Genomic DNA, 10,271 nt, shown 5'->3' on the forward strand with positions numbered 1-10,271 from the left:
CGCGCCGCCCCGCCGCCGCTGACGCCTCCCGCGCCCGCATGTCCTGCAGGAGGGCGTCTCGCAGCGCGGTGAAGTACTGCTGCCGCTCGGCCTCCCACTCCGTTCGCTGCGCGCGCTCCCCGTCAAGGCGCTGACCCCAAACAATGTTCAGCTGCTCCCGCTCCCGCTCGAGCTGCAGTTCGTTCTGCTGCTTCAACGCCACGCACTTCTCCTCCCACTCCTTCACGCTCCGCACCACCGCGTCGTACTCGGCACGCGGTACGTGTGCACCGTCGGTGCCGCCGAGCGCCTCGTCAAGCAGGTTGTCGTAGCGCTGCCTCATCTCCTCTAGCTTGCGGTGCCACATGGCGTCCTGCTCGCGGCGCGCGCGTCCAACGGCACCCTCCAACTCCGCCGCCTTCAGCTGCAACTCCTGTGTGAGGCCTGTAATGCGGGCCGCCATGCCCTCATTGTCGCGCCGCAGAAGCTGCACCACTTCCATGTGGCGCTCTAGACCGTGCATTGCCTCTTCGACACGGCTGCCCCACCGCTGCTCCGCCGCTTCCTCCACCTTCACAACGCGCTGCTCGTATGACGCCAGCAGGGCGCCGTCGCGTTCCACCTGCTCGCTACGCACGCGCTCCATTTGTCGCTGGTGCTCGCTGCTTACACGCTGCAGCTCCGCCGTGTAGGTGGCCCGCTCCGCCGCAAGCATAGACGACCACTTTTGCTCCACCTCGTCGCGTATCTGCTGCGCCTTGGCGAGCGCCGTGGTATCAACCTTTTGCTCCGCGTCGTGTAGCCGCTGCGCCATCTCCGCCTCCTTGGCGGCCATGCGCACGTGCAGCTTCCGCATCTCATCTTGCACCGCCTCCACCGTCGCTGCACACTCGCGCTGCATCTCTTGCGTCTTTTTGTTCATAGCCGCGATAAGTCCTTCGTGGTCGCGCTGCAGGTTCTCACGGCGCGTGATGAGCTCTTTCATAGCCTCCGTTTGTTGTTCCTGGTGCTCACGCACAAGTTGTTCACGCAGCTGCGACAAGTCCCGCATCGCGTCCTCAAGCGCCTGCACGTGTAGTGCCTCGTGCTCCTTCACCGCCCGCTGCTCCGCCGCTACAATCTTCTTGCGTTCCTCTTGCAGCACCTTCACCCAGCCACGTTCCCGCTCCGCGATCTTTTCGTCGTAGAGCCTGCAGCGGTCGTAGAACTCCTTCTCAAGAATTGCCTTGTACTCCTCCTTGAAGATCTCCGCGTGCCGCATCACCTGCTCCTCCATCTCGAGCCGAAGTTCATTGTGGTTGCTGAGCGTCTGCGTAGTCTTCTCCAGCAACGCGCGGCTGATGGACTCGACGTCATGCTGGTGCGCCGCCAACGCCTGCCGCGTCTTCTCAAGCATTGCCGCCTCGAATGTAACTTTCTGCTCCTCGAACTCACGCGAGCGGCGCACCCACTCTTGCTCAAAGGTTTCCATGTGGTGTGAGAGACGCGCCAGACTGTTCTCCTCGCTGCTGCGCACGACGGCCTCGTACTCCGACATCACCTGCATTGCACGGGCAATGATGTCGCCCTCCTGCCCGCGCTTTGAGGTCTCACTTCGCAGTTGTGCGGTGCGCAGGTTGAGAAGCTCGCGCTTCTCCTGCTGGTAGCGACGCTCCGCCTCCTGCAGCAGCCCACGCGTCTCTAGCAGCTGCTGCTGGAGTCGCTCGTGGTCCTCCCTGGACACAGCGTCGTCGCGCCTTCCCCCGGCCACCAACGACGTGCCGCCACGTCCCTGCCCTTCTTGCTGCTGTTGCCGTTGGGAGGGTTCGTTCAGCAGACGCGCTGCCTGTGCCCTTTCGCGCTGCAGCTCCTCCAGCAGCTGCGCCTCTCGCTCCTGCGCACGACCGCGCTCCTCTAGTATTTTGTACTCATACTCTGCCACGATCCTGGCAAAGCGCTGCTCCACCTCTCGGCCACCCCCTCCGTTGCCGCCGCCAACAGACGGTGAGAGGGGTGCGTTGATGTGGTCGTCACTTCCGTTGCCGGTGCTATTGTTGTTCGTGCTGGATGTGGCCACAAGACGGCGGTGTTGGCTACTGTTGCCGTTGCCAACCAACGCCGCTGGGACTGACGATGCCATTTTCCGTCGCCCACGGCTTCTAAAAGACTAACGTTGCCGCAGCTGTCACCGGCCCTCCTTGCTGTAAGCCTACCACCCACGTCAGGCTGAGGATGTGTGTAGGACGGAGGGAGAGAGAGAGAGAGAGGAGCCAACAAAACCTTGAAAAAAAAAAAGTGTTGTGGAAGGCATGGCACCAGCAGCAGGGCAGGGCCCCTTCCACTCCATCACAACGAATAACACTAGCACCATTGAGAGCTATACACCCCCCCCGACACACACACATATAGATATATATATATATACTCTTGTTTCTTTTTACTGCTGGTGGAGCCAAGGGTGTGAAAGTGCTTCCGTGTATATGTGTGCGCGACGAAAAAACAAAAAACACGAGGTGGAGGGAGGGGGAGCACATGTCACTCCGCAACTCCCATATGTCGCGACGGGGGAGCCTCCCTCGCCCCTGCAACCAGATAAACCCCGTGGCACCCCCCACACAATCACCACCACCACCCACAGCAGCAGCGGCGCGGAGGGGCGTGCGGGAGTGGCAGCGGCCCACCGCCTCCGACCAGTACAGGGGGAGGGGTGAAAGGGGAGGGATGGTGAGCGAAAACAACGAAAAGAAAGAAGGAATTTAACAGGAAAACAAACAAACAAACAAAAACAAAAGAAACAAAAGAATGACCAAACACGAAGGTGGAAAATAAGGAACGTATCGTCGCAAAAGAAAGAAAAAAAAAAAAGCCACCCGGCCACCAACAACAACACCAACCAAACAAAGAAACGGTGAAAAAGACTGCACACATACACAGAGGGTCCGCAGACGTATTGATACAGGCGTAGAGAGAATGCATTGCAGAAGGAGAGGAGACGCGCGCTGCTGCCTGTCTGCGTTCCACGCCCCTTCCCTCTCCCTCCCTTGCCACTCCTGTGCACACACACTAACACACAGGGCTAGATAGATGCACATCGTACGGCAGCTCCCACCATTCAGCGCCGCACTGACACACCAAGACAGAAGAAGAAAGCGAAAACAAACAAACAAACAAAGAAAAAGCAAAGAAGAAGAAAAAAAAAAAAACACACACACGCAATCACACAAACACATGAATACATAACTGTCTCGCACAGCACCTATTCTCTTTTCCCATTCATTCTGCCTCCCATATCCCCCACCCCTTCCTCCCCGGTGACCCTTCCGGAGCACAACATGCTCTTTTCCTTCACTTGTCCCGTTGGCCCCGCGCCGCCTACCGCACGTCAAGGGTTTTCCTCCCGGCACGAGCCGCCAAACGGCAAGAAAGAATTCTCCCGCGGTAGCGACGACACTACCCACGGCGAGCCACGCTCACCTAACGGAATCATGGCATTCTGTCCTGTCAGCGTCGTTACGAGCCGCACAAAATCATTCACGTGGAACTCGTAGTTCTCCTCCGTGGGAATACCAATCATGTGCAGCGCATTCAGCACCTCCGCCCTACCCACCGGGATGCCGAGGCCACGCCACAGGCCCTCCTCCACGCACACCGCTAGAGGCACACCGTGCAGCAGCGTTGAGCGCTCTGAGGGGGAAACGTTCTCGCTAGGCGCGGCGCAGTGCGCGGTGTTTGGCAGGGTCACGCTTGGATACGTGTGCGTCAGCGTGGCACTTGCACTGTCTGCTGTGGCAAGACTACTGCTGTTGCCATTACCAGTGTTGCTGCTGGTTCTACAAAGGCCCTTGACCGCTGTGCGGCCCGACCTAACCGTTGCACTTCCACTGTTGGAGCCCGCGTGCTGCATTTCTTCCCCTGTACCTTTGGGTTGCTGGGGCTGCTGCTGTTGTTGCTGCTGCTGCTGTTGTGGCTGTTGTGCTACCCCGTCAGCGGAACACTTCTTTTTGACGGTGGACTCCAATATGGAGTAGAATGTGCCCCGTATGACCTCGGCTGGGTATCGTCCCTGAATCATGAAGGCCATGCGCGCAAGGAAGGCATCGAAGTACACGCGATCGCGCGGCTCCCCCTCCGCTGGTGCTGTCGCGTTGTCGCAACTCTTCGCCTCGCCCAATGCACCGCTCCCGCCGCTGCGGTGGTAGCGCATCATGCCAACCTCTTTCACCTCCTCGAAGAGGTCCGCAATGAGCGGAATATCTGGCAGGGGAATGTTCACCATCTGAAGGATCTCCGAGAGCGCCTCGATGTCTACCATCTTTGTCTCAACCCCCACGCAGTCAGCCCTGGCGCTCCGGAATTCCTGCAAGAAGTCCTGCATGTCCACAGATGCCACACTGAACGCCGACAGGTCACTGCGCGTGCTGTCGTCGCGGTCGAGGCTCGCCGCGCCAACGCTGCCCAGCGCCCCATCCGCCATCGCGGCACCAAAGCGGAGGCTCGTCGGCCCATACGGCGTCTCATTGCGGCTGCTGCGCAGCGAATTCCACTGCCCCATCAGTGCGGAGGACGGCCGCATGGCGCAGATGTTCGTCGTGCGCGTGCTGCTGAAGCTTGTGTGCATCGCCTGCAGCTGCGAATCGGGCGGAGGTGTCACGTTTGCGACGCTGGTCGGGAAGGCCCACCCGCTGAGCTCGCCGTGCACCGGCGTCTCGCTCATTGTCGCCGGCGTCAGCTCCGAACGCAGGATGTCTTCAGGCGGTGCATCACCACCACCACCACCGGACTTCTCACCGCCGCCTTTTTTGGCAACCTGTGCAGCGGAGTCTTTGCTGCTGTTGCGGCGCCGCGGCTCCGTCTTTGTATTCACCTCTTCTGTCGAACGATGCGGCGGACGCGGTGCGTCGCCCCGCGTAGCGGGATGCTCTGCTACGCGCTGGTTCTCTTTGCGGTCCCTCACTACAGTGCTAGAAGTGTTTGCGTCCGTTTGACGCTCCTTGGGAAGTTGTTTGTCATTTTGATCACCTTTGTCGTTTTTGTTGTTTTTGCTGTTGCTGCGGAGGTGCTCCACAATATAAAGCAGCGGATCCTCCGGCCGCTCACTCAGCACACTGCTGATTATATTCTCCACCTTGCTAGGAACACCGTGGCGGCGCAGGTACCTGTGAGCTTCATCCGCATCAGCCGTCGGATGCTGCTGCTGCTGCTGTGGCTGTTGTTGCTGCGGTTGCTGCACTCGTTGCTGCTGTGTGTGCTGCTGCGCCAAACTCCGCTGCGACGTGCCTACAGCAGCGTCGCGAATAGATGTGGTATTGGGCATCGAATATTCTTACACGAAGGAAAGAAGAACACGTGGGTGGCCGTTGCGGCTTAACCTCGCGCCCAAACTTTCAGGCCTTCTGCTTTCTTCTCTACTCCTACCCACTCAAATTGGTATAATAAGTGGCGATGGGACCGAGTCCCTTTTTAGTTACAAAGGCGGCAAAAAACAAAAACAAACAAACAAACAGCAACAAAAAAGAAGTGAACCATATCCACTTTGTGTGCAGTCAGTGCGTGAAGAACAATGCATCCAACCATTAACTAGCAGTGCGGCGCGTGGAGCCCAGATTTCTGCAGTTTACTTTCATTACCAACCACACAAGACTTAATCGACGCCAAATTCTCAACACAGAAATGCACCACGTGATGGCACTTACTTCTGTATGTGCACCTCCATGAAACGGATCGGCTCCGTCGCGTCCGACGTCATCTTGAACTCGTGGATGTACTTCCATACTGTTGGAAAGTCCTTCTTAAGCGCAAAAACGAAATTCTTCGCATTCTCGCACACGTCTCCAGCCGTCATTCCACCGTGACCAACACGGAACATCAGCTGTCCCTGCTGTCTCGCACGCAACACGCCACCCGTTGCACCCTGCGAGAGTCGGAATGTGAGGCTTGTGCGGTCGTCGAGTCCGTGCAGGGCGGTGATGCAATGCCGCGACGCCTTTATCACCGACAACCCTTGCGCAGCAGCAGGAGTGGTGGTGGCAGAGGCGGCTGCCGCATCTCCGGACTTCGCCCCGTTGCTTTTGAGTGCGGCTTTGCGCGACGCGGAACCTTTCCGGTCGCCCTGCGCGGACGCTGGCCCAGGGGAGGGCGAGGGGACTGGCCTTGCAGCTGCGGCTGCGGCGAGAATACACTGCGGCAGCTTCGACACGATGCGAGCGTCCACCACGAAGTGGGAGAACGTCTTGGCAACCTGCGCCGCTCGCCGTGCGGCCTCTGTGTCGTCGCGCTTGCAGATAGCCTCCGCCGTCACAACGGCGTCGTAATACCCGTGCCGCTTGTTGATCTTCATGGCGTCGCCGGAGATGAGGCGGGGAACGATGAGGCACGTCGTGCGGCCGTTCATGGGGTACGTGCGCTTCGGCAGCTGAAAGATGTGGGTGCCGAGGAGATCCGGGCACTGCGCCACGACGACCGTCGGCACGATGAACTCAATGTAGATGCCGCTCTCTGCAGCGGCCGCCTCGCCCCCGCATAGCCGCTGCAGCTTGTGCACAACGGCCTTGGTCACAATCAGTCGTTTGTCCTGCGGCATCCACCACAGACAGAGTGTGCGGAGGGAATGCCTCGGCCCCTAGACTTTTATTGTGAAAAGAACAGACACGACAGGAACAATAACAGCAGCATCAACAAGTAAGACATGAGACAGGCGCAATGCCCATATTTTAAACTTCACCAAACCCAAAGAACAATAACAGTAAAAAATTTGAAGGGAACCCACCCCCTCAAAGATCGACAACAGAGGCAGGGACTCACAACAGGTAGCAAACCGTTATTTTACACGCCCTACAGTTGAAGCAACAGATGATGCTTTCCTTTCTTCTCTCTCTCTCTCTCTCTCCCACCCCCGATTGCTTCGTTGATTTTTATTCATCGTCCATTAGCAATGTACGCTGCGAGACGGGTAGCTGGAGGGGCTGCGTTGAGTCCGCAGTTTCGCTCTCTTGCGTGAGCTGCGGAATAAGACTATTGGTCGCAGCAAATAACCTCAAAGCGCTGCGCGTCACCGGCTGTGGCGGTACTGCCAGGGACATGCGGTCTTCCAGTTGGCTGTCAAAGAGTTGCTCATCCGTCCACTGCGTGCTCTTGCCATTGCTGCTGCTGTCGCCATGCAGGACAGCAGGCGGCGAACGCTGTCGCTTCCCGCCACGCTGCGCCTCCACAAGTTCGCTGTCCGCGTCATTCTGCTGTTGCCGCCCGCGAGGAAAGAGCTTCTCGTAGAACGCCACCACCCTTGCGTCAGCACGGATGGCACTAGGGTCGAAACGCGTGATAGCAACATCATCCTGTCGGCGCGCCCGCGTGAGTGCGACGTACGCCTGACCGCACTCGAAGAAACTTGCGTCGAGCTTCACTCGTACCATTGGCAGCGTCATGCCCTGAACGCGGTGCACCGTCAGCGCCCACGCCAGCTGCAGCGGCACCTGCAAGCGTGAGGCTGCGATCAGGCCGTCTGCGGAGAGCACCTCCATCCGCACGCGTGGCACCACCACCTCCTCACCGCTGCTGCTCGCGAAACACACCACAGGTAGCGCAGGGCCGTGTGCCTGCTCCAAGAAGGAAACAACAACACCGAGGTCACCGTTCGAAAGGTGCGGCGCGTCCGGCAAAGAGGCGAGTAGCACCACCTGCGCCCCTACGCGAAGCTCCAGCAGCGGCGGAAGCGATACCTCTTTGTCCAGGTCAGTGCCGGGCGTCGATGCGTAGTCCTCAGAGGCATACCGGTGGAAGTCAACGTTGTCCAGCTGCTGCAGCCGCTCTGTGTTGTACGCCGCGGCGTCCTGACGACGCGCCATGATCATCGTTGGCTCAACGCCGTAGCGCTCGCCCAGACGATTACTGAGACACGCCGACATGAGTCGCTCCACACGCCGCGTATACCGGCCGTAGCGGATGTCCTCCATGCATGCCTCGAACGCAGGGTCGCCCTCTTGGCGGTAGTTCTTGCGGAATTCAATCGAGACAAGCTGCAGTTTGTCCCAAAGCGGGGACTCAAAGCACCACTTCGGTGTCTGCCCGCTGCCGCCGGCGTTGGTGGCCCGGGCGACGACAGGCGGCAGCTGCAGGAAGTCACCGAGGAGGACGAGTTGAATCCCACCGAAGGGCTTCTCGGGTACCTTTCGCACGCACCGCGCAACCTCGTCAAGAACAGCGAAGACAGCTGCAGGAAGGACGCCGATCTCGTCAATGATGAGCGTTTCGCAGGAACGCCACGCCCGCACAACCTCCGGGCGGCTCTTCACACGGTGGAGCACCTTCTCGAGTGTTCCCTCGCCCTTACCAATCCCCGCAAAGGAGTGAAGCGTGCAGCCGCGAAGAAGTCGTGCGGCAGCACCCGTTGTGGCCGTCACCACAGTCCCCTCGCCGCGTGTCAGAACACGGTCCACGACGTGCAACAGCCACGCCGTCTTACCGGTGCCGGCAGAGCCCGTCACAAAAACACTCCGCCCGGCGCGGATCAGCTGAATCGCACGCAGTTGATCTGCTGCCCATAGCATTCCATGAGGTGCGGCTTCTACTGCATCGCTGCGCCCCGCCCCCCACGACGAGACGGCGGTTGTGGGCGATGGCGCCACAGGGGCGCCGCCCCGTATTGACGGCGCTGCTGGCGGCAACCCCTCTGTTTCTGCCGCTGCCGCTTCCACCGTTCTTTCCGTCGACTGGTGGTCTATCTCATCGCCGCTGTTTTCCTGATCATCATCGTCGTCGTTGTTATTCCAATCCGGCATGCCCAAGGCGTTTGGATCGCGGAGGTCTCCACCCTTCGCCCCTGAGGCACGCGCCTCGCGTCCTTTTTTGCACGCCACATTTTTCTCAATCTCCTTCCAATGGGATCGGTCCTGCAGCACTGCGGCCATAATCCGAAGCGCGTCCACATCCGCAGTTGTCTCGATGAACACGCTGCACACCCTCCGCTCGTGCGGCATGACAACAGTCAGCTTCCCCTCTGTTGCGTACGTCGCCAGCACGCGCTGCAGCCCGGTTAGCTGGAAGAACGTTCCCTCGTGGCGCCTGTGGCGACTTGAGCGCACAACGAGGCAGGGGCCCAGCCCTGTCTGCCTCGATAGGAAACACTCCGTGCCACCCCACGCCCCAATGCGCTCACCGTCTTCACTCATCACGATGATGCGACCACGCACCGCAGCCACCGTCATCTTCGGTTTCAGCGTCGCCATCACGTCCCGCTTCTATGATGCGCGTCTATCTCTATGTGTGTGTGTGTGTGTGTGTGTGTGCCTGTGCAAAGCTGTTTTCTTTCACGCACACCAAAAGTCTGGAGAGCAGGGCACAGAGAGAGTACGTGTGTGCAAACTTGTGTGCATCTGGCTGGGGTGGATGGGCCTCATGCGAGGGCTGCCATAGCGGTACAAATGCAAGTGACCCACGCCAAGCAGGTTATGAGGAGATGGAAACACGGAAGCTAATCACGAGAAACTGCTGCTACTGCCGTTGTTGTTGGCAGCATTGCTGGTAGACTTTACCACCGCCGCCGGCTCTTCCGACACCTTTTCTACACGGAAGCCAATATTTTTTCGCACCATCTCCCTCGAACCCGCCTCAATGGCAGCGCGGCGAATCCTCTCCATGTCCTCCGCCGTCGCCTCGGTGGTGTGCGGCACGACCGCCAGCACGCGTCGCAGCTCCGTCTCTAGGAGGTCGTGGTGGCACTGCAGGGCGAGGGCGGTGTAGCGCAGCTCCGTTGCCGCCTTGTGTGCGGCTCGGTCAGCTTCATCCAGTCGACGCAGCAGCGCCTCGTGCGTAGCGAGTTGACTCATCTGCAGCTCTGCAATGCGAAGCTGCGCTGCTGCCAGCTCCTTCCGCAGGGCATCGATTTCCTTCGCGCTGGTTGGTTCAACCGGCGGCCGTCGTTGATGCGGCTGGGGGGCGGCCTGACTCTGGGCCATCTGTGGACCAGCCGCTACCGCCGCCGCAGAGGCAACAGTGGCCTTCGCGACACCGCCTTCCGCGGCATACGACCGGCGCAGCAGCCTGCACCGGAGCGCCATTGCACTAACATCTCATTTTTCCCCCCCAGCGCCGCCAAAACGGCACACAACAAAGAACAGAAACAGCGAGATGCAGAGACGTATGAGAAGCCCAGGAGGCAGGCAGTCTTCTCATAGCAGCGGCCATGCGTTTATCACGGGGCTTTCCAATGCGCATCTGCGTCAACAATATCAGAAGAAAACAAAAATATCAGTCAAAAAAATCACAAGTAAAATATTTGAGCGCACAGAATAAACAGAAGAAATACAAAAAAAAAAAAA

General features: G+C 59.2%; 5 protein-coding genes across 5 annotated transcripts; all 5 read right to left on the minus strand.

Annotated features, from left to right (window-relative positions):
* DQ04_06311000 (hypothetical protein) lies at positions 1 to 2,098 on the minus strand (the record flags this gene model as incomplete). The annotated part of the gene is made up of 1 exon (XM_009314639.1): positions 1 to 2,098. A coding segment is annotated over one exon (2,098 nt), but the record flags the coding sequence as incomplete, so codon positions are not given.
* A 1,242-nt stretch (positions 2,099 to 3,340) lies between these two features.
* On the minus strand, positions 3,341 to 5,272 carry DQ04_06311010 (hypothetical protein; the record flags this gene model as incomplete). The annotated part of the gene is made up of 1 exon (XM_009314640.1): positions 3,341 to 5,272. The coding sequence occupies one exon, from the start codon at positions 5,270 to 5,272 to the stop codon at positions 3,341 to 3,343; it is 1,932 nt and encodes a 643-aa protein (XP_009312915.1).
* A 375-nt stretch (positions 5,273 to 5,647) lies between these two features.
* DQ04_06311020 (hypothetical protein) lies at positions 5,648 to 6,538 on the minus strand (the record flags this gene model as incomplete). Its single annotated transcript, XM_009314641.1, has 1 exon — positions 5,648 to 6,538. The coding sequence occupies one exon, from the start codon at positions 6,536 to 6,538 to the stop codon at positions 5,648 to 5,650; it is 891 nt and encodes a 296-aa protein (XP_009312916.1).
* A 331-nt stretch (positions 6,539 to 6,869) lies between these two features.
* On the minus strand, positions 6,870 to 9,179 carry DQ04_06311030 (PIF1 helicase-like protein; the record flags this gene model as incomplete). Its single annotated transcript, XM_009314642.1, has 1 exon — positions 6,870 to 9,179. The coding sequence occupies one exon, from the start codon at positions 9,177 to 9,179 to the stop codon at positions 6,870 to 6,872; it is 2,310 nt and encodes a 769-aa protein (XP_009312917.1).
* Positions 9,180 to 9,428: 249 nt separating this feature from the next.
* On the minus strand, positions 9,429 to 10,010 carry DQ04_06311040 (hypothetical protein; the record flags this gene model as incomplete). The annotated part of the gene is made up of 1 exon (XM_009314643.1): positions 9,429 to 10,010. One exon carries the CDS (start codon positions 10,008 to 10,010, stop codon positions 9,429 to 9,431), a length of 582 nt encoding a protein of 193 aa, XP_009312918.1.
* Positions 10,011 to 10,271: the final 261 nt, after the last annotated feature.

Source organism: Trypanosoma grayi (assembly GCF_000691245.1).
Source record: "Trypanosoma grayi strain ANR4 Tgr_631_V1, whole genome shotgun sequence".
Classification (NCBI taxonomy): domain Eukaryota; phylum Euglenozoa; class Kinetoplastea; order Trypanosomatida; family Trypanosomatidae; genus Trypanosoma; species Trypanosoma grayi.